This window comes from Phyllostomus discolor, chromosome 3 (genome assembly GCF_004126475.2).
Source record: "Phyllostomus discolor isolate MPI-MPIP mPhyDis1 chromosome 3, mPhyDis1.pri.v3, whole genome shotgun sequence".
Classification (NCBI taxonomy): Eukaryota; Metazoa; Chordata; class Mammalia; order Chiroptera; family Phyllostomidae; genus Phyllostomus; species Phyllostomus discolor.
The window spans coordinates 39,604,031-39,628,371 of record NC_040905.2 but is presented as its reverse complement, the minus strand read 5'-3'; the positions used below and the strand labels follow the sequence as shown (position 1 = coordinate 39,628,371).

At 38.0% G+C, this 24,341-nt stretch overlaps 1 protein-coding gene and 1 pseudogene across 4 annotated transcripts in view; one reads left to right on the top strand and one right to left on the bottom strand.

Annotated features, from left to right (window-relative positions):
* Positions 1–24,341, top strand: part of ADAMTS6 (ADAM metallopeptidase with thrombospondin type 1 motif 6) — a 240,312-nt gene that overhangs the window by 754 nt on the left and 215,217 nt on the right. For 3 of the 4 annotated variants that reach the window (XR_004901934.1, XM_036020332.1, XM_036020334.1), the window contains exons 2-4: positions 8,160–8,298; positions 10,461–10,825; positions 20,540–20,708. Coding sequence is in view for 3 of the 4 variants with exons in the window: in XM_036020332.1 (XP_035876225.1) it covers positions 8,202–8,298; positions 10,461–10,825; positions 20,540–20,708 (631 nt within the window). In the remaining variant the exon portion in view is untranslated. Of the gene's footprint in view, positions 1–89; positions 804–8,159; positions 8,299–10,460; positions 10,826–20,539; positions 20,709–24,341 lie in introns of those variants that run through there. The other variant, XM_036020333.1, reaches the window with a different exon arrangement.
* Positions 3,485–6,209, bottom strand: LOC114491078 (annotated as a pseudogene).

Here is a 24,341-nt window from a genome sequence, read left to right as displayed (position 1 = left end):
GTAAGGAAGACTTCACAATATTCAATGAAACCGGTTTTTAAAAAAAATATTAAAACTTGTGCTTTGCTTGTCTTCCGAATAACACGTAGAAAACTTTTTTCTGTGTGTGTGTGTGTGTGTTTAATGGCAATGAGTGAGCTTGACTGAACTCATTTTACAGATAGAAATCTTTTTAACTCCAGACTAGTCGGGATTGGAGAATTCTGGCTCTTGCAAGTATATTATGATGCAAAAATATATGTTTATTATACGGATAGATGTTTTGTGAAGTGTGACTTGATTATAATTATTGTGGTCTTTTAACTCATCACCAAATAGTAATCGGGAAAGTAATAATGATATGTATTTTAAACTGATTTCCAGCTTTCTTAAAGAAAAACCTTCTGCATTTTATGGTTTCATGTCAGTGTCTTAAGAATTCAGACAAGTGCATAGTTTATGCTTGGGCTCAGATGGCAGAATTAATGTGCTCGTTGTAGCCCCGATGCTCTAGGATATGTTAAGCTCTTAATAGGCTAATCAAAGAGATGGAAGCGTGTGTTTTTGATTTACTTTTGGCCACTTGGGACGTGCTAGACTCATAACCCTCCGGAGCCTTGAATATCGGGGTATGTCTGTATATATAGTACATGGGATCAAAGTTCAGGGATTTGGGGGGGTGGAGTGTGTGCTGGAGGGGTTATTGGAAAGTGGCCTTCTGATAATGTGTACTACAATTCCTGTCTTTGGTAATTTCTTTCCTTGTTGTACTAGAAGAAAAGAGAGCGAGAGAGTGAGAAAGCGCACTGAGAGGGAACAAGAGAGTGAGTTTCTTACTCTTGTTTTTATTTGAGCTGCCGGTGCAACGCGTTTGGGCCAAATGCCAACTGTCTGGGTCACACGCGTTTTATCCAAATAGATTTAGCGCTGCTGTCTGGAAATGGGCTGCTGAATGTTAACTTCAGGATCAACTCAACCGGGGCAGCTCAGACTGTTACCCTCTGTCTGGGAGAAGTGGGATGGGGGGAGCGTGAGGGTGTGCAGAACTGGGGGAGGGAGGGGAGGAAAGGGGAAACTGAACCACTGCTTGGAACTTTTAAAAAGACACTGGAGTGTGATTTTCAACCTAATCTTTTATGTTTAAATATCTTGGACTAATTTTCTTTCTTTTGTTTTTTCTTCTCTTTTTCGCTGGTGTTGATTAGACTGAAACTTAAATGTGGGAATGACAGTTCTCAAAATTCATTGCAGGGAAAGAAATGTAAAATAAAAGTTGTGTAGTTGAAGGAAATTGGGAAAATGAATTTTGGAAATAATTGTTTTCCTGTGTTCCACCAAAGTGGTAACTGCAATTCTGTTTTATATTAATTTAGTGCTTAAATGTGATCATTGGTGTTTTGGATTTTTGAAGCATAGCGTATAGAGGCAAGTAGTTGATTTCAAACAAATCAAATTCATTCATTTGCAACAAATGACAGCAATTTAAATCTATGTTGTGGTATTAATATTTTTGTGATTCTCAAGGAAGAAAATCTCTAACCTCAAGACCGAAATATTTTAATACTTTTCATGTCTGGGCCAATATGTGTGAGATTAATTCCTACTCTTGTCTACCCTTACCACTTCCTCTTCATTTCCTTAGCAACCACTAGTAGCTACTAGTGGTTTAGGATGGGTCTCTATGCCAAATCCTATCCCGTGTGTGACTTTTGTGAGAGAATAAAGGAAGTTAACATATTAAGAGAGTTAATAGCAAGTTCTATAGAACATTTCTGAGGGGGTGGGAACAGAAGAAAACTCTAAAGAGATTGATAGGACATAGTTGATTATCAACATTTTGAACTAACCTCAAGAGAAAGAGGTGTTTGTTTTTCAGGAGAGAAGTTATAATACAGATAATGTACACCTGACTTGCTCTCTGGAAAAAAACAGTTTGAGACAGTATGCAGTTTAGGGCTTGATTTTTGTAGAATGTCGTTTTGTTGGTGGCTCATTTGCTTTTCTTGATAGATAAGTTTTCAGAATGTTTAATTATACCTTTGTAAGATTGGAAATCAATCTTACAAAGTTTATAAATGATCTGGAAACCTTTGTACTTATAGCCTGGTAGTGTCATTGGCATATAGTGTGTGACAATAAATATTTGCTGAGAGAAAATAAATAATGAGGGTTAAGATGGATGAAAGAAGTTGAGAAGGATGTTATACATGTTCTTTTAGCTTCATAATAATAGTTCAGGAGATGAAATTATTACCTTGGCTACTCCCAGATCACTTGAGTGGGAAGTAAAGATGATAGAGGAAAAAGACAAGTTAAGTACCCGTCAACCAGGGCAGACTACTGAGGGAATGACTGCAGTGCAGGTTGTCCGATCTTATTTCTGTTTAGCTAGTGTAGCTTTGATCCGTGGAAACAGGTAAATGATCCCTTAACTTTATTGGCTGGTGCATTTGTGTTAGGGAAAAAAACATACATGAAGTCAAAGTAAAATGAAAGTTTTGAGCCTTGTTTTTATATTTAAAGTATTGTAAGCCCAGTTATCATGACCTAAATTCTTGACTGTTTGCTCCAAAAGACAATGCGATGTAGCTGATTGATTCTATCATCATTTCCAACTATTCCACATTTTTGAGGGAAGGAGAAACATAAAACTATTTTTGAAGGAAGGCTTTTGAAAAGTGATGAGTCAGATTATGGGGGGGGGGGCTAATATTTGTTTAGCCATTAAAGTGAAGTGTGAGGACACTTCCCATCATGTGTAATCTGATTTAATCTCTCAACAAATCTTTGTAAGGTAGATATCACTATCACAGTTTTATAGATGAAGAAACAGATCCAGAGAGTTTAAATAACTTGGAGTCCAGCCAGGACTCAAAGCCTTTGTGATTTTTGATAATAATGCTTCTGCTATATACAAAGTAAAGAGTTAATGCATTGTGATTTCTGGACAATTATGTAATTTTAATGTTGTCTAAATTTTGGAAACTATATCTGGAAATGTCAGTGCCTCTACATAGTTGTTGATGATATGCAGATTAAGCTCTCCAGCAGGTTTCAAAAAGTAAGTTAACCCATTCATTTAAAAAAATTTCTTTTAACTGTTTAGATTACCCATTTTATTGGCAGGAAAAAAAATTCCAGTAAGAAACTTGGCACACTGATTTTCATCTGCTAAAATGTTATCACCTGGTATATAATAATAGTTAAGTAGGGAGAATAGTAGGGAAAGTCAAGAAAGGAAATCCAGAGCCTGACAGAGGCCTTATTTCCTTACTGAGGTTCTTGGAAGGCTTTATCCGGAGAATAGCAGAGAGCTGTTGAAGGTTAGTGAGCAGGAGAGGGTCAGTGTCACTTCCGAGGCTAGTGTCAGGGGAGGATTGCTCAACCCCTGGTCAGCCCTTAAGCCCTAGCCACCTCCATCTCTGAGGTTAGTGGCTCCCATGTAATATTCGTAATACTTAAGCTGTCAGGCACATGGGGGCAGAGGGTGTCCAAAGACTGAGGCTCAGAGGTTGAAGTGATTTCTGATACCTTCCATCCCCAGCCTGCCAGCCCCAGGCTGAATGTGATTGTCCTCAATGAAACCATCATCATCTTCATCTTCAATCACCTCCGGACAGATCCCCTGCCTTGTCTCAGGCAGCAGGTGGTGCTTGTCGCTGGTGTGTGTTTGCAGCAGAGGTGGCCTTTGGCAGCAAGTGCAATGAGGACAGAAAGGACCCCCCTACTCCCAGCACAACCCCCACCAGCACAGGCCATGCCTGGGCCCTGGTGCTCAATCTAGGGGCCATAGCTAGTGCTGTGGGGAGCTCTGAGGGCCCCACAATGACTTGGTTTGTCTCACTTGTGGAGTGGCTGAAAGACACTTGTGATCCTCAGCCTTGTCCAGAAGAGCCCTGGCTCTAAGGAGATCCTCAGGTGCCAGGCAGCCCTGGGACATGGAGTCCTGTGGGAGGACTAGCTAGGGCTGGCGATTATCTTCAGGTGGAGCATCTAAGTAGAGGAATGCCTGGGAGGAGTGTCCAGGCTAAGAAAGCATCCTGATTTGGAGCTCTTCTCCTGCTCCCAAGAGCCCTCAGGGACTGGTGGGTTTCTCCTCCCAGTCCCCTACCCCATTCATTTCTATTGTGAGGTGACTAAGTGGTTAGATATGTTCATTGTTGATATTAGTTGAACTTGAGCCAACTCATACACCTACTCTTAAGTTTCTTCACTGGTGTTGGAGGCTTGAAAAAAGTGGGGAGTGAGGGCTTGGGTGAGAAAGGAGAAAGAAAGCCAAATTTATTGAGTGCTCATGTGCCAGATACTTGTAGCTAGTGGTGGAACCAATACTGTAACTCTGGTTTATTTAACCTCCAAGCTCCTGCTCTTTCTGCCATGCACCAGTGCCCTTTTTACTACAAGTTCTTAAATCAAATGTTAGTCTACTTCTGGCCAAATAGTTACATATTACTTTTTCTCTCAGTGCTACTGGGATACTTAACTTGGGTGTTTATAGGACAGTGTTAGTAATGGTAAGAGTGGAGGTTACAAAAATGTGAAGAATAAGAAGTTTCTCAAGGGGGAAAGGAGTCAACTGTCAGAAATGAGATCAGCCAGCTATATTGCTTGTTATTAGTTTGTGTAAGTTTGCCATTAGTTTCAGAGCCCAGGAAAGTGGGGGAAAAAAGGATGAGTAATTCAGTACAAATCTATCACCGGTGCTAGAAAATTAACTGAAATGTGTTAATTATATATTCCTCTTTAAAATATTAAAGCATTGGAGGCACTCCCTTAATGAGAGACATGATTATGGAAACACTCAATTGGTCTGAAAAAATTAAAATGACAAAGAGGGAAAGTTGCTCATGAAACAACAGGGAGTTGAGGTTGTATGTAAGGAGGTTGGAATCAAGATAACTGGGTCGTTTTCATTCCTGTTACTAAATAACAAGAACCGGGATTGGTAACAAATCTCTTCATAGATTTGTGCCAGAGAAGGGACGTATAGTCTCTGCTGTCTTGCATAAATAATTGTTGAAGTAATTTTGAAATGAAACAATTATTGTGTATAAAGTTGCTTAAAATTATTTCCATTAATTAACCTATGCCATTTATGAAAGTTTTCTTTGATAATTGTTAGAGTGCCTTAAACTGAAAGTGTGATATAATAGAAAGAATTTAGACTTTAGATTCAAGTATTCTTGTCAATAACTCTGGGCTCTGCTTTCTTTCTTTTAAGCTGTGGGCTATGACCACTGTGAGCTTTAACTTCATTATCTGTAAATCGGCAGCTGTATTAGTTATCAGTTGGTGCAAAAAATAAAACAACCCCTAAACTTAGTGGCTTAAAATTACACACATTTATTATCTCAGAGTCCCTGTGGTTCAGGAGTCTGGGTGTGGCTGAGCTATGTCTTCCCTTCACGGTCTCTAAAGAAGCACCATGAAGGTGTTGGCCAGGACTGGGGTTACCACAGAAGGCTCCACAGGGAAGGGTTCTGCTTCCAAACTTACATTATCCGTGGGCAGGATTCAGTTTCTTGCAGGCTATTGCATGGAAGGCCTCATTTCTCTGCCCCTGGCTTTCTGAAAGCTGCTCTCAGTTCCTTGCCATGTGAGCCTCCATATGGCAGCTTGCTCTTCATTAAAGTCAGCAAGGGAGAGAGTCTACTAGTTAGCTGGAAGTTGGAATCTTTTTTGATTTAGTCATGGAAGTGACATCCCCTCCACATTGAGGTCTTTAATTGGTTATGAGCAAATGACTTAAGGGAAGACCTGGCCCAGTAGCTCAGTCGGTTACAGTGTCATTCTGATACGCCAAGGTTGTGGGTTCGATCTCAAGTCAGGGCACATACAAGAATCAACCAATGAATGCATCAGTTAGTGGAACAACAAACTGGTGTTTCCCTCTTTTTCCTTTCCCCTCTCTACAAAATCAATAAAAAATTATTCAAGGAAAGGGGCCTGGATACCAGGAAACAGGATCATTAGAGTCTGCCTCACACAGGGCCACTAATTCCTACTTCATAAGGTGGTTGTACATATTCAAAGAAGTGACATATATTTACAATTCTTTGTTTTTGGTCTGACCCTCAACTACCTTTCTAAATATTACCTGTTAGTCTTCTGCATAGGAGACTATTACTAATACTATTTTCCATCTTTTCTTACCAGTTAGACTTGGTGGAATCTAATCCTTTAATTTGTAATGATAGCCCCGGCAATGTGACTTGTGAAATTCGATTCATCTTCTAGGGCCTATCTCAAATGCTACTTTTTTGATAAGCTTTCCTGGATTCATCCTGCTCTGATTCAGAAGTCATGTCCTCATCTGATCTGTGACACTTCGCAGGACATCATCACGGCATCTGTCAGTCTGCCTTGAATTTTTCCTTTGTGACTTAGATTATGAGCAATGCTTGTGGCAGCCTTTTCTGTATCCCATGTTGCTCATTGTGGGAGTGTAGTAAGATAATATTTGTTGGTTAATGAGTTAGTTTTCCCAAGGTATAGTATTTTAATAACTTGTAGAGACGGACCTAGAGAATTTTAAATGGTTGTGGTTGTTTTATGTGTTGTAATAATTGATATTTCTAGCACCAGAGGGAATAAAGTATTCCACATCAGTTAATTTTAAAATTATTACAAATATTCTTTTAAGTACGTAAAGTGATTTTATTTTGACTATTTATTTATTCATTTATTTACTCTTTCATTTTTTCAACCAACAAATATGTAATTATTTATTATGATAATCCATATATTAGAGACATAGGATGAAAATGTCTAACATCTTTTGTGCACTTTTTTTAATCTTTAGAGTAAGTTATTTTATCAAGAGCAATTTAACCTTTCATTCCTGACTCAGGCACTAGTATTTTGAGTATCAGACAGTAGTATTATTTTGAGCAGCTATAATGCACAGTTGGAACTAATAAACCATATAAGTGAGGACTGTTTGCCTCTACCTCAAACTGTATTGCTTTGGGGCTCTAAAACTACTTTTTAGTTGTTTTTCTCCTTTTCTGTTGCTTTTATGATGTAAATGAGATAGTTTCTAGTCCCTTTATTTTCTTCTCAAGTACTGTTTGCTGGGAAATCAGGCAGCCAGGTATGCTAATTTTCTGTATAAAACGTGAACTCATGGACTCTGAGTGAGGTTGTAAGTTGAAAGGAACATGTATGAAAAAGAACGTGAATTCTGTTGTGATGCCTGAAATGAATTTTAAAGATTGTTTTCTTTTCAGAAAATGAATTTCTTTTCCTTTCAGTTCTATTCTAGATAGTCGAAGTTGTATTGTATGTGTTGCTTTATATGTCACCTAAGACTTCCAGATAAAGTCAAGGGTTCCAGCAGATAGGGTTCAACTCTCTAGGAGTTTAGTTTGTGTTGCCGTCTGAGCGAGCAGGCAGCGGCTCAGTGGCACTGTGTGTGTGTGGATCTAGTCTGTGAGGAAAAATGATAGGGGCCCCAGAAAGCACCACATCAGTCTGTAGACTTGAGTGTTCTAGGAAGCACGTGAAGAACGGGGTCATGTGTTGTCTAACACTTTCATAAAATAAACTTTGTGAAGTCAGCCTACTTTTTAGTTCATCAAAAGCAGGTTAGTCACTGCATACCCTTATATTATCTTCAAAGTTTCTTTATTTTTTAATTACATTTATTGGAGTGACATTGGTGAGTAAAATTATATAGGTTTCAGGTATATGTTTCTACAATATATCATCTGTATATCGTATTGTGCAAAGTTTTTTTAAAAAGAAGTTTTGTCTTTAGATTCTTCTTTGATTATTGAATAGCTCTGAATCCTGCTAAACATTTAGATTTCTAATGCTGTGTTTAGTCTTGTGAACTTTATTTAGACTATAAAGAAAAACAGTGGTCTAATTTAACTATATTAAGTTATTTCGTAGTATATGTCCTTTGGCAAGCATTTGGCAACATAGATCTATCCATTCAGGATATTTCACAGTTAACTTAAATTTTTTTTGTTTTTCTAGGTTTGAAAAATGGCCATACTGTAGTAACTAATCAGCCTAATGCTTTGATTATGAAAATTTTACCATCATTAATTTTTTTCATTTTGGGTTGAAAAAAATGAATCCAGATATAGAAGAAAGTACGGGACGTTCTGAAAAAGTCCCTGTTAAACAGTGGACAGTCTAATAACTAATCTTCTGTGGTATTGACTCTTCAGCACATAGGTAGCCCTCCAAAAAATCATCCAGTTTGCTAAATTATGGAAATTCTGTGGAAGACGTTGACCTGGATTTTGAGCCTCATCATGGCTTCATCGGAATTTCATAGTGACCACAGGCTCTCCTACAGTTCACAAGGTAGGAGCCCCGCTTTTGAAACTGACAAAAGATACTGCTGTTAATCTGGCAAGAAAAGATTCTGCATATTTAATTTGGGTAACCATTTTCTTTGGGATATGTAGTGATAGCAGCTTTATCAGTTCAGTGCTTATTTCATAAATGTCAAGGATTCTGAAAGTCTGTTTAACTTGTTTTGCTAATATTTAATATCCAGTGGATTTTAGAATTTACGGATCTCTTTCAGAAGATAAGAGACCCAGGCCTCTTCTTTGGAATCGTAAGCTGTCATAGGCTCATTCGTTGTTAGGGCTTACAGGTAATGTTATGTTCAAGAGCAGTTCAAAGATTTCTGTTATGAAAGACCAAGAAATCAGAAAAATTCTGATACAAGATTTTTCTAATATGGATCCGTAGTGAAAAAGACTTTCCCTAACTTAAGAATTCTGATACTTTAGAATTCTGGTTCTTAGACTAGAAACTGAATAGAAATAAAAGAGTTGTAAGAAGTTCAGTTTTTCAAATTCTAACTCATAGATCCCTATTATTTTCATTCATAGAACTGAACTTTGTATCATAGAAAAGATCTTAACAGAAAGTTACCAGTAGCGAATGTCATTTGTTTTCCAGTCCTCATAGAATTTTTGAAAGTGTACCTTTTGGATTTCCTTCCCATGAATGTACAGTAACAGATCACTTTTGGGTGCTGATGAACCAGACTTTCAGGTTCCTGTAGACCGATATCTAGAAATGCATATGTACAAAATGTGGCTCTCAAAGTAGACCAACAAAGCCTTAACATTTGGCATGAACTCTTATTCACGAGCAGTGACATACTTACTGTCATTTGAATTATTCCCATTGGGTCATAGTTTCATAGGAGTTTATATTCGTGGGTGAACTCCATGTATAGTGAGTGAGGCATCAGGGAGACGTTTGGTTTTCCGTAGTATTTTAGTAAACCTCGCTAAAAGGAAGATGTGGTTAAGAATGTAGACCGATAATATTTGGTATACCTAAATAACAAAAAATATACAGTCCTATGGTTTTTTGTCATTCTGATGATTTTCTAACATCTTTATTGAGATACAATAGATATACCACATAGTTTACCCATTAAAGTGTCCAATTCAAATGGTTTATAGTATATTCAGAGTTGAACAACCTTGACTGCAATCAATTTTAGAACATTTTCACCATCCTAAAGAGAAACCCTGTGCCTGTTAACACTCACAAATCTCCTCTAAACCATCCCGCATCCCTAGCCCTAGGCACCCTCTACTTCTGTTTCTAGGGATTTGCTTATTCTGGGTATTTCTATATAAATGGAATCATATAATATATGGTCTTTTGTGCTGTTTTCTTTCACTTAGCATGTTTTTGTAATGTTAGACAATGAACTTTGATTATGAAGGCAGTTATAAAGATTCATTCACGTCATGGCATGTTTCAGTCCTGTATTCCTTTTTATTGCAGAATTATGTGAATACACCACATTTTACTCATTTATTTGTCACTTGATGGACATTTGGGTTATTTATTCCTTTTAGCTGTTATAGATAATGCTGCTATGAGCATTCGTGTGCTAGTTTTTCTGTGGATATGTATTTTCATTTTCTTGGGTGTATACGTACCAGTGCAATTGCTGGGTCAGATTGTAGTTCTGTGTTTAATCTTTGGAGGAATTGCCAGACTGTTTCAGAAATTGGCTAACCGATCATTTATTTAAAATTTTTCTTCAAGGCTGTAGAGATTCTATATAAACTTTTTCAGATAACTTTCAGAACATTTTAACTGAACTAAATTCTATACTCTTTTACATATGTGTGTTTTTTGCTGTTTTAAATTTCAATATAAAATATTCATATTTCCTGTACAATTTTGCCCTTTGATTTTATGTTTTTTAAATTAAGTTTTAAGCAGAAAAATAGTCTCACTTTTAAAATAATATTAAAATAATGTTATTTTGAGGAATAAAATAATTGAAACTTAACTCATCTTTAGGTTTTAAAAATTTACTCTTTCATTTTGTTTACTATAACAATTTTTGGCTATAACTCATATATAATGGTGCATAGTTTTAGCCAATATATTTGTTGTTTATACTGCTACTTTGTTGTTCTGTTAAATTTTCTTTTCTTCCATGTGTTTTTTTCTGGATTCTCTGCCTTATGATTACAAAGAGGAATTCCTGACTCATCTAGAACACTATCAGCTGACTATTCCAATAAGGGTTGACCAAAATGGAGCTTTCCTCAGCTTTACTGTGAAAAATGATAAACACAACCGGAGAAGACGGAGTATGGACCCTATCGATCCACAGCAGGCCACATCTAATTTATTTTTTAAACTTTCAGCCTATGGCAAGCACTTTCACCTAAACTTGACTCTCAACACAGATTTTGTGTCCAAACATTTCACCGTAGAATACTGGGGGAAGGATGGACCCCAGTGGAAGCATGATTTTTTAGACAACTGTCATTACACAGGATACTTGCAAGACCAACATAGTACAACTAAGGTGGCTTTAAGCAACTGTATTGGGTTGGTAAGTAGATGTGGTCATTCTAAATTTCTTTTGGGGAAAAATTTTGCAATGTAAATGTCTTCCCTCAGATTAAAAGATACATATATATATATATACTCATGGGTGGTTTAAGTAGGGAAAGCAACTGTCTAAATATTTTTGTTATTTCTGCTGGTTTTGATAGTCTTTTTGATAATGTTTGCATTGATTTTCCAAAATAAGAACTATATTTTAAAATCTATATTATCAGTAGAAGAATGAATGAAACCTCAGGTTTAATTTTAGATTTAAGTTTTTCTGTCCAAGTAAGATATCTTTTAGGCACAAACAAAACTCACTCATTGGTTAAGAGTTTAAGATTATGTGTGCATGTATGAGTGCAATATTATTTCAGGAAACCATGACACTGATTGCCTCTTTAGGTTTCTTTCTATAATAATGTTCTATGGTAGGCAACATAGCTTAATTATGTATGACCTACATATGGTTATAATTCTTGAAGCAAAATCTTTTATACCAGTATCTCTTTATGAAATAATATTTTCCTGCATTTATCTAACGATTGATTAAATATCTTATTTTACTTAGAAGGTGGGTTTCATTAGTGTAGGGTTTATTCTGGGTGTTTGAGTCCATTCTAGTTTAATGGTAAATACACAGTTCAAGGTTGCAGAGCAAAGTATATTCCCATACTTTCTCTACAGCTTTTATCCTATTCAGAGTAGTGAAGATGTTCCATTAAGCTCTACCTGGCCCTTGCTGGTGTGGCTCAGTTGGTTGGAGCGTCGTCCCCATACACCAAAAGTTTGGCAGTTTGATTCCTGACCAGGGCACGCACCTAGGTTGCAGGTTTAATCCTCAGTTGGAGTGTGATGTTTCTTTCTCATATTGGTGTTTTTCTCTCTCTTTCCCTCCTTCTCTCTCTCTCTCTCTCAAATCAATAGACATTTAAAAAAGTTTATAAAAAGTTCTATCTGTGTAAAAGAGCTTAAACATTTTGATGCTCGAGGCATATTTTCAGTAACTATTTTTCCTTACTCCATCACACATCCTTATTTCTATTCAATATAAAAAACACATAATTAGAGTTGGATTTAAATAAGTCCTAACTTTGAAAAGAGTATCAAGAACCTCACAGTTTAGGACAATTTCCACTATAGAATTTGCTCAGATTATCCATTTTCTATAACTGTTAATGGGTCAAAATGATTGTTTAGATTTTAAGATTTGGGTTTAATTCTTATAAATAGACATATTGAGTACATTTATTAATAGTTTCTTTCTCTGTAAGGAGCATTAGGTTAAATATATGAAACATTTATCTTTTTAAATAAAAATAAAGTATTCAAAATAAATGTATTTTAAAACCTTTCATATGTTAAAATGAAAGTTGCTGTTAAATATAATAGAAAAATACTGTTTCTAATCATTGATCAAGCCTTTTAAGTTTGACATCAACATTAATAATGCCACTTAAAATTTTTAAAAAAATATTAAAAACATTTATTTTTAGAGAGGAGAAAGGAGGAAGAAAGAGAGGAGAGAAACATCAATGTGTGGTTGCCTCTCACATGCTCCCTACCAGGGACCTGGCCTGCAACCCAGGCATGTGACTTGCCTGGGAATTGAACCAGAGATCCTTTTGTGTGCAGGTCAGCACACAATCCACTGAGCCACACCAGCCAGGGCCACTTATAGTTTTTTAAAACTTTTAAATAAAGATTTATTTATTTATTTTTAGAGAGAAGGGAAGGGAGGGAGAAAGAGAGGAAGAGAAACATCGATGTGAGAGAAACATTGATCAGTTGCCTCTCATACATGTCCTAACTAGGGAGACCAGGGACCGAACCTGCAACCCATGTATGTGCCCTGACTGGGAATCCAACTCATGACCCTTTACTTTGAGGAAAGAAGTCCAACCAAATGAGCCATATCAGTCAGGGATGCCACTGGTATTTTTAACAGGGTAGTAAATTGAACAAATTTGAGATTTGGGGAAAAACAAAACAAAACCAAAAACCTAATTCCATTGTAAAATTTGAGAGAAGAGGAGTTATTGGAGATATAAAGAAGTTAAATTGAAAATATAGGAGACAGTGAAAGCTTTTATAAATCTATGGCACTGAGAATGGAAAAGATAAAATGAAATTGAACCACATTTTGGTGAGAAAATTTGGAGGATTTGTACTTTATTAATTTTTTTCTTCCCTGGTCTCTGGTCAGACCATATAGTACATAGTAGATATTTCATAATATTTTATAAGTTGAAATAGAATTGAACTGGGTATAGAATGAAGGGGAGAAAGTAATTGAAGATAGCTGAGTTTTCTTTTTAGGGTGAGGGCAGTTTATGAGTTTTACTAGTTGAGAAAGGGCATGCCAGTGGAATGCTGGACTGAAGGAGAAGATGAAGAGAGTGATTTTGATGCAGTAAAGGTGAGAAATCTAAAGAAATGAAGGTTAACGATGTCTAGTTGGGGTTTGAGAAACCCAGCTCTGAAATGTAAAAAAGAATTTAATTCTGGGAACAAGTAATTTGGGAGTCATTAATACAAGTGTCTGTTTATGAAATTGTGAAAGATCTTGCAAACAACATCTTGAGACAAAAGTGACAATAAGGTTGAAAGTGGAAACTCTTCTTCACTTAAGAGGACAGCAGAGTGCCGCCTGACTACTCTTTATCCACATTGAGAATGTGTGTCTCTTGTTACCTTCCTCTATTTATCAACACCTTTCTTTTTTAACTTTGCTTCCTAACCAAACTGTGTGGTTCATACTGACTAACTCTGACTACTTGGTTAAGGCGAGGCCTGTCATGTTTGTCCACTGAAGTTTCTATTTTCCTCTTGGCAACTGATAAGGAATTTGTGGGCAGATACCTTGAGACTGTTACTGTCCTGTTCCTCATCACACTTTTACCCGCCAGTCTTAGTAACCCCCATCTTCATTCTTATTTTGTATCATGTTACAGTTTTAATGACATGAACATGTAAACAAATTTCAAAAAATCCTAGTTTTTAAAGACCCCTTGTAAACAATTCTGTTTTTAATTGTTCTATAAAGAATAGTTTTTAATGTAGAGAATAGATTGGGGGTATACCATACATTCAGCTGTATGTGTTAAATTTGAGAATGTTCTATGGGATGTTGGATATGCAGAAGAGATGTGCATTATGAAGTTAAAAATATGGGAGTCATCAATAAATGTATGACAGAGTCAGGAGATTATATGGAATTGCTTAGATGGGGAGATAGGTAGAATAAAGAAGAGGTCTGAGGGCCGAACCTTTGGGCACTCCGAGGGGTTAAGGAGGCTAGAAAGATATGGAGGGGAACAGCAAAGAACAGTGGAGTAAGAAAACCAGGTAAACTCCTGGAAGCCAAATAAGGAAGTATTTCAAGGGCAAAATGCTGCTGGTCCAAATAAGAGTAGGCTGAAAACTAATCATTGAATTTATCAATGAACAGGTTATTGGTGACTTTGACAAAAGCATTTTTGGTGAAGTCATGGTGAGGTTTGAAGAAGAGGCAAAGACCTGATTAGCAAACGTTCAAGAAGGAATATGAGAAGAGAAAAGACTACATAGACAGTGTTATAAGGAATTTTGGAAAAGTAAGAAGTGATCAGTTGCTACAGGCAGAAGTCGGGGGTGAGCGTATTGTTTTGCTTGATAGGAATGATTATATATAGAGAAGGGAAATTTCTGGAGTGATTTTCTTTATAGGGAGAGAAGGGGTGGATCATCTGCATAAATGGACTAATTATCCTTAGGAGACTAGACAGCTCATCTATAATAACAGGATATAAAAATAGATTATAAGGACTTGAGATTCAGGCAGGTGGGGTATTTGTGGTTGTAGGAGTCTGTAGGAGGTTGTGCCATGTTATTTATTGGAAGAGAAGGTAGGAAAATGAGGTATTAGGAGATTATGAGGAGAGGAGAATGTGTGAAATGTTTATGTAGGTGATCAGGATACTGAATAAGCCAGAGAAACATGGTATAATTGCCATGAAGCACTAAGGACTCAGTTGAGATTATGATAATGAAGTTAAGTGAGAGTAGTGGGCATCTCGGTGTGTTTACCTCTGGCTAAATGCAGCTGCAAGGGTGTAGGGGCAGAGGAGCAAAATTAAATTTAATCAGGTGTAGTTTAGCCAGACAAATTCCATGAAGGGAGAAAAGGGTAAGGGGATTGCAGGTGGAATGGAAGCTGGGTTGGAAGGAAAGAGAGGACATGACCTGGGTGGACAATGAAAGGATCAGTGGGTCCTGTTGGGCATCAAAGGACTGTACTTGGAGTTGAGATACCAGAGAGACAGTGCTGGAAAGAGAGAAGAATGGAGTACTTGAATATGGCAAGATTGTCAATATTGGTAATGCTGAAGTCTAGGTTTTGACTGTGGGTGTGAATATCTAAGGTAAGGTGAAGGACAAGATACTTGAGAGAGAGGAGGCCAGGAATTGGGAAGGCAGGTGTTGGAGACACCAGCTGTGTCTGTAGTTCTTACCCTGGGGTCCTCGGGTAGAATCCAGGGGGGTCGTGAACTGGAATGGGGGGAAATGCATCTTTATTTTTATTAATTCTTAGCTGAAACTAACATTTCCTTTTATTATGTACATAGCTAACAAACCACAAAAGTAATAACAGTTCCCGTGACTGTGTCCCCAGTAGAAATGATAGATATTTTCATATCATTTTACAGTTTTTATAGGTTCTTCAAAATATTAATGGTAATCACTATTGTGAAATTATGTTAACTATTAGGTTCATTGAAGAGCTTATTTAAAGTGTTGTAAAAGTCATATATATTACATTAAAAATATTTTGATACCTATATTTACTGCAATTGCTTTTAGTTATAATCCTTTTTTTCCTGTAATTAAAATATTCTGAAAAGTGATTCCTAGGCTTCATCCGCAGACTTCCCAAGGGACTCAGGGCACCTGCGCATTCCCGTACACACGAAAATGTTAAGAACCAATGACATTGGAGTCAATAATTATTTCAGGATTGGTATTGCAGAGAGTGACAGTGACCCAGAAGCTAGAGTGTTTCAGGAATGAGGAAAGCGACCCTGGGTCAGTAGTGACCCTGCAGCCAGAAGAGGGAGAAGGCGATGGCTTGAGATTCAAAGCGTGTGGGTTTTGTTTGTTTGAGTTTTTTTGGAGGAGAGGGAGAATTGATTGGAACTGGCAGTGAGTCACGAGGACATATACCATATTTGCGAGTACAATCAGATGCCTGTAGGAGAGAAAGCACCCACTGTTCTAGAGGATTACAGGGGAGAGTGTCACTGAAGGAAATTCAGGTTTTTGTTGGAGCCAGATGAAGTGAACATTCACAGGTGAGGCTGAGGGTATAAGAAATTTTGTTGACAAATGACCTTGAGTTTGAGAGGTCATGGCAGAAGTGTTTTTAATGGTGAAAGGGGACCATAGCAGATGGGATCGGAAAACATGATGTGTGTAATCATATGGGGAAGAGAATCCAGGGGAAGGGACTTGGTCTTGAAAGGACTGGTATGGCAAGGAAAGGGGGCAGGATGGGATTAATCCTGGTGGTCCTGAGGCTGACAGTGTGGAAGTGAGGGGGGACCTGAGGGAAGTGAGAGCAGGGCTCTTGCTAGGCATGCACGGATTTCTGGCAGTCCCACTTAACTCAGCTCCTCCGACCTCTGGCCCCAACCCCTTTCTGATTTCATAATTGCTTCCCCTTCCCTCCCTGTAGCCACAGTAGTTTCTTGTTGTTTCTCAAATACCATACACGTGTTCCTACCCTATTGCCATGCAAAGGCAATGCCATTCACACCGATCTGCTTTTTCCCAAGATGCCTGTTTGGCTTGCTTCTTTCCATAGGCTCAGTGTCAAGTACTCCATTCTTTCTTTCCAGCACTGTCTTTCTAGTGTCTCAACTCCAAGTACAGTCCTTTGATGCCCAACAGGACCCACTGATCTTTTCATTGTCCACCCAATTCATGTCCTCTCTTTCCTCCCAACCGAGCTTCTATTCTACCTGCAATCCCCTTGCTCTTTTTTCCCTTCATGGGATTTATCCGGCTAAACTAAAATCCTGATCACTTGGCTTACATTTCTGTTCAAATGTCACCTTTTTAGACAGGATGTCCCTGATCATCCTAAAGTTTGTAGAATTCCCTTACTTGTAATTACTCTCTATTCTCTTACACTGTTTTATTTTTCGTCTTAACATTGATCACTACGTGATTGGCCGTTTATTTATCTATTGAATGAATTGCTTTTTTCTAGCTCCTCCCACCAGAATGTAAGCTCCATGATAGAGTCAGAACTTTGTTCTGTTCGTTATTGTACCCCTGCCCTCTAGAACAGCACCTGCCATTTGATAGGCATTCAAAGCCTACTTGGTGAATGAATGGATAAAGTCAGAAACAGCCTCACAGGATAAGGGAGTTACAGTATAGTAGCCCAGAGTCCAGGCTCCAAAGTTAATCAAGTGAGTCTGTTACTCGGCTTCGCTCAATCTTGGTGTCTCATCAACTCAGAAGAGCTGATAGTGGCACTTGCTTCAAAGAGCTATTGGGATTATATGAGGTAATGTGTGTGAACATCTTACAGAGTACCTAACATTTAAAATCCAGAGTCTTTCCAGTCTCAAAATTAGAGTTTGTGTTTAATTGCAAGGCTTGTGACTCTGTTTTCCCCAGCAAGCCGAGTTTCATGTCTTGAGTGACTGGCCCATGGTCCAGCATGACACGACTTCGGTGCTCTTCCCTGCTCTCCTGCCAACACTTCTTATACATACTCTCTTCCCTGCAGGGACCCAGTTCAGCTTACTATCACATTGTTAACCTTCCCAGTAAAGTAATTCGTGCTCAGGTGTTAGAGTATTTAATGACAGATTATGATGTTCCTGTCAGTATTTGCATTTAATTTACAGACTAATATCTTAAGAGTAAAGCAAATAATGGTGGAAATAATACAAAATGACTAAAGACTTTTTTTTGCGTTCCTTAGTTCATGTCGTATAGGTAGCTGCCAACTTCATCTATGAGTTAGAGCACTTCTGATTATGTCTTATCTTTCTTTCCCAGCATATGATATACAACATCAATTTCCCTAAACAGAATCACAGAGGTTTAGATTCAAAGGGACTTTAGAGATTATCTGAACCAGAGGCTTTCAGCTTTTTTCTTTTTAAAGCAGCAAAACCCTTTTCTCAAATGAAATGTTATGTGGAAACTTAATATATAGATTAATAAAGGCACAGCTGATTCCTAAACCCAGGAATCCAAGCCTTGTAGGTCTCTCTTTGTTGTCTGGGGCAGTCCCCTGAGGGCACTTCCATGGAACCCTTAGGGCTCCCCAGAGTGCTGTTTTCAAACCACTAATTTATACCAACCCTTTCATTTTTCCAGCTGAGGAAATAGGCCCGGAGAGTTTGTGTTTTATCCAGTGCTCCAGGGTAAATTAGTTGGATTAGGAGCGGTTCTCACGAGTGCTGCACTTAGGAAAATATGAGTAGACAAGGATGGAAGTTCTTATTTCTGATGTGCATAACTTTTACTATCTCATTTCTTTCTTTTTTAAAGCTTTTATTTACTTATTTTTAGAGAGAGGGGAAGGGAGGGAGAAAGAGAGAAAGAAACATCGATGTGTGAGAGAAACGTCATTGATCGGTTGCCTCTGCACGCCCCCAACCAGGGACCTGACCCATAACCCAGACATGTGCCCTGACTGGAATCGAACCAGTGACCTTTCGTTCTGTGGAGTGACACCCAACCCACTGAGCCACGCCAGTCAGGGCATATCTCATTTCTTTTACTCAGCATGGTGTACATAGTACATACAGGAAAGTTTCAATGGCTGTAACTGATACAAAGAAATATAAAACAGAACCCTTTGCCTTAAGAAAGCAACTAGTATACTTGGGAATAAAAAACATGCAGTGGAGAAGTTATACAAAATTTAAATATAGCTCCAAGAGTTGAGATGTTGCAACGCAGTGTGGAATTAATTAAAATAAATTAATTAAAAGTAAATAATAAGCTCTGTTGGGGCTCAGGGCATGTGAAGCTACTCCAGTTGGGTTAGAGAAAGATTTAAAGAGGAAATATGACTGAGCTGAGTAGGACTTGGCTAAATAAATATGTGTAAGGCAATTCCTGGCTGGTGTAGCTCAGTGGATTGAGCATGGGCTGGGAACCAAAGTGTCCCAGGTTCGATTCCCAGCCAGGGTACATGCCTGGGTTGCAGGCCATAACCCCCAGCAACCGCACATTGATGTTTCTCTCTCTCTCTCTCTCTCTCTCCCCCCTCCCTTCCCTCCCTAAAAATAAATAAATAAAATCTATTTTATTTTATTTATTTATTTATTTAAAAATTTTATTTATTTATTTTTAGGGAGGGAAGGGAGGGAGGGAGAGAGAGCGAGACTTCAATGTGCGGTTGCTGGGGGTCATGGCCTGCAACCCAGGAATGTGCCCTGGCTGGGAATCGAACCTGGGACACTTTGGTTCCCAGTCCGCGCTCAATCCACTGAGCTACGCCAGCCAGGGCTTAAATAAATAAAATCTTAAAAAAAAAAATATGTGTAAGGCAATTGATACTGTGAATAAGAGCAGGGTTTTGTGAACTCCAGCTCCTTCACTTACTTCTGTATAGTATTGAGCAAGTTCTTAACCTCTGAGCATGTTACTTCATCGGCAAGAATAGGGATATATGTGGCAGGTGTAGTAATTAAGGACACATTTTTAAAAAAGATTTTATATATTTATTTTTAGACAGAGGGAAAGGGAGGGAGAAAGAGGGAGAGGAACATCAATGTGTGGTTGCCTCTTGTGCACCCCACACTGGGGACCTGGCCTGCAACCCAGGTGTGATCCCTGACTGGGAATGGAACTGGCAACCATTTGGTTCGCAGGCCGGCACTTAATCCACTGAACCACACCAGCCAGGGCTAATTAAGGACATATTAATTGGTGTAACATAAACATTAAAATGTCAGTTATCACAATCAAAGTTTATTTCTCCCTTATATTAGCGGCTATGTTGAATAGCTTTCCTTGAAGTCGTTCAGGGACCCAGATTCCTTTGCTTTGGGTTTCCACCTTCCTTAGGTGTTTATTCGGAGAGAGAGGAGAATTCCACTGGGAGGTTTTCAGGGGCTGGGCCTGAAAGTGATAGACAACACTATCCATTTTCTGTTGGCTGAAACTCAATTACAAAGCCAAACCTAGACACAGAGGAAACAGTTAAATGTGCACAATGTGGAAAGGAAATAATAAGTCTTAGTGTACACCTACAGGGGTGTCCGACTTGCAGCCCAAAGGCTGTGAATGTGGCCCGACACACAATCATACATTCACTTAAAACAGACTTTTTTGTGGTTATGTGTTGTAATGTATTTAACGTGTGGCCCAAGACAACTCTTCTTCCAGTGTAGTGCAGAGATGCCAAAAGGTTGGACACCCCTGATCGAGGTTTCTGCCACCTCATAGAGTCAGTAGGAAGATTAGAGGAAATGATGGACCTGTCGTACTTGGTACTGGGCATACCATGTTGAGGAATTTAAACATCCTTTTCAAAGAAAAGGAATATTTATGTAGTAGTGTTTTGCTGAGTACAGATAGTTTAATACATTTTTTATTAACATGTATTTTAACCTTTTTGGAGTGGTATCGATTTATTTTTGCCTTTCGATAATGATAATGTTCAAATGATTCTTCTTGGCCAATTCTTTGTTTCTTTGTCTTTCAGCATGGTGTTATTGCTACAGAAGATGAAGAATATTTTATTGAACCATTAAAAAATACCACAGAGGATTCCAAACATTTTAGTTATGAAAATGGCCACCCCCATGTTATTTACAAAAAGTCAACCCTTCAGCAGCGGCATCTGTATGATCATTCTCATTGTGGGGTCTCGGGTGAGTGAGCATGCAGTTTTCAGAAAGCATATTTTATTTATTGCCACTCTCTTTCCTCTGACATGTACGGTACAGTGTATAATAAAAGTAAATAAGAATTTAAGTAATTAAAATGATAATGTCCAGAGTTCTCTTCAAAAAGATCACTTAATAGTTTTAGGTCAGTTTTGGAAGTTTTTGAAATATGTCTGTATCAAATGTGATTTTTTTCTTTGAAGGGCAAAGAAACCTCCCTTATTTTAACCAGGTAATAGTTATAACTCTCATGCACAGGTGTTCTTCCATAGTACTCAGTGCTGTTTGCTTAGCCTGATATTTTTTGTTGGTGACAGGGATCCAGACACTTGTATAAGACTTGAAGAGTTTTAAGGTAGTATTCAAAGATAGTGGTAGTTAGGGTACTATAGAAATGCATAAATGGGGCAACAAGCCTAAACTTAGTGATCAAAGAAGGCTTCATGGAGGAAGTGACTTCTACACTGAGGCCTAAAGGATAAGAGAGCATAGCTGGGCAAAGACAGAGGGAGCAGGGGAAACGGAATTTACAAAGGTTCTCAACCTAAAGAGAGAATGTCATGTTCCAGGAATTGATAGTTCATATAACTGGATATTAGAATGTGGGTTGGAGAAGTAGGGGTGAGATTCAGAGTGGCTGTGGGAGATGAAGCTGGGATAAGAAGGGACCAAATCACAAAGGCCTTGCAAACCACATTAAGGAGCTTGTTTATCTGAGGACCTGGCTGGCGTAGCTCAGTGGATTGAGTGCAGGCTGCGAACCAAAGTGTCGCAGGTTCGATTCCCAGTCAGGATACATGCCTGGGTTGCGGGCCATGACCCCCAGCAACTGCATATTGATGTTTCTCTCTCTCTTTCTCCCTCCCTTCCCTCTCTAAAAATAAATACATAAAATCTTAAAAAAAAAAGGAGCTTGTTTATCCTAAGTGTGCTGGAAACCCATTGAAAGGTTTTATGCAGTAGGAATCACATGATCAGATTTGGGTTTTAGAAAGATTACTCTGGCAGCCATCTGGAGACTGAATGGAGGAAGAGCAAGACTAGAGGTAGGGAATTAGGAGGCTGTCTGGTCTAAAGATCAGAAAGCTTAGGGAAATAGAGGACATGGCATAGGATAGTAGAAAGAACATGGGCTTTGGTGTAGCTTTGGAAAAATTACCCTACCTCTCTGGGAACTCCTCTCAGCACACATTAGTTACTCAGTTAAATTGTAGCTGTTATTATTGGGATGAGTTTTTCTAGCATGTAGAGAGCTATTATATATATAATATGTATGTATATATAAAATAACTTTAAAGATTAGATTTGTTCTATGTAGGTATAGTAGCTGAAACCAGGGGCAGAGTATTTCAGAGGCAGATTTCACTTTGATACAGAGAAGAATTCACCAAGTAAATTTCGTGAAAGATGGGCTGGGTTCCACAGGTAGATTGTAAAAAACGGAGCGAATTGCCTCAAGGTTAGTGAATGCGTCACTTTTTTGTTTCTTCTCAGTGTCTTTCTGGGGCTCCTTATCTTCCACTTCAAGTACAAGTGTTCTTTACAGTGCTTTTCTCCACTGACTGTTCTTATTCTTCATTTTTTTCTTCTTGAGGCATCTCTGAGGCTTTTACCTATGGGCAGTCCTTCTTGGTCAAGAATAATTGGTATTAGAAGAAGGCCACTTACAGTGAATCCACTTAGGACATGAAATAAAATTTCAAATAAATAATGATGATAATAAAGGTCTTTGTATTGAGTACTGAGTCTCAACATTGTGGAAGTAGTTTATTTTATCTTGTATTTAATAATAGTTTTGTTACAAGTACAATTATATATAAATTCTTTAAAAATGAAGATTTAAATATTGAGTTGGTTATTTTGATATGGTTTTTTAAAAATATTCAAACTATCCTCTTTTGAAGTGCCTGTGTCATTAACTGGCCTTGCTCAGGCAGATTCTTATTTTTCAGTGGTGTAGGCATGAGTCCAACGGTTTTCCAACTCCGCTCTTACTGCCATTATACAGTTCTGTCCTTTTGGGGGAACATTTTCTTCTACAATCCCTCTCTCTGGATTACTGAGACTGTTTCCTGAATGGGCCTTGCTGTTACTCTGTTCCATTCATGAGCCATTTCCACCTCCCTGACATCAGTTGATTTGGTTCACACCCTCGTTATCTCTTGCCTGGACCACTGTCAGGACTTCCTAACTGCTCTTCTGGGCTCCAGCTTTGTCTTGCTGTCTTTAGTCAAGTCTGCCTCCTAGGTCTGGCTGTGTCACACACCTTCCAACACTTCCCCGGCTTCCCAGGGATGGGAATATAATTGTAGTTCCCTAAGTTCTGTGGGAATGTCACTAGATATTATTGGAAAAAAAGCGTTTTGTGTTCAATAAATTTGAGAAACACCTGGTTAAGAACTATTGATCTTAATGGTGATACAATTTCAACAGATTCGTTCAAGTGAGATGTGAATTTATGGGCACACATTGCCAGTTAACCTGCTATTGGGAATCAAGTTTCTATCAGAATACAAGATAAAAAACCCTTTTGGCAGTGAATATATTTATTTCATATTCAGACATGAGTTTTCCTATTCTAATTAGGTTTAAGCTATCAACTTAAAAAAATTTATGAAAGTAATATGTTTCTTGTAGAAAATTTAGAAAATATAGGACAAAAATGTTGCTTTTATACTACCACCCAAAGATAGCTGAGTGTTTTTATAGTCCATTGGTATAGATATTATGTTACTATGCCTGCATTATCTACTTATATTTTTATTAAATAAATATTAACTTAGCATGTATGTGCAAAGCTATTTTAGGTAATGGGGATGTGGCAATAAATAAAGCAGGAAAAGCCCCTGCTTCCATGAGGCTTATAGTCTAGTGTGGAAAGACAGTTAACTAAATAAGCAATCAAATAAACAAATGAACAAATACATGGCCAATTGTCAAGAGTAATAGAAATGAAAAATTAAGAAAGTTAATGCATGAAAATAAAGAACAAACTGAGAGGGATGGGGGGAGGAGCATCATGGGGGGAAGAAGGGAAACATGTACAAAGGACCCCTGGACAAGGATAGTGGTGGGTGGATTATCTTTGGGAGCTGGGGTTGCACCAGGCATGGGAGAGCAAGGGGGGGAGAGCAATGGGGGAAGGAGGAGAATGGGGACAACTGTAACTGAAAAACAATAAAAAATATATTGAAAAAGGAGGTTAATGAGATAATCTTGAATGTTTATATTTAAAAGTATATTTAAATTGATCAAATACTCAAAAATTCTATTTGAAATGGCAAAGAGATCCATGTATTTGGTTTTGAGGAAAAGTTTTCTTATACATGTTTATGGAGGAATATTTTCTTTAACACCCTATCCAAAATTAAACTGAGCAAAACATATGTGATTAATATCAGTTGAAGAACTACTGATCTTTATTTTAAAACAAAACAAGTTAATTGTGTATTTTTTAAAGATTTTATTTACTTTTTAGAGATGGGGAAGGGCGAGAGAAAGAGAGGGAGAGAAACAGCAACGTGCATGAGATACATCTATTGGTTGCCTCTTGCACACCCCCAACTGGGAAACTTGGGCCACAACCCAGGCATGTGCCCTGACTGGGAACTGAACTTG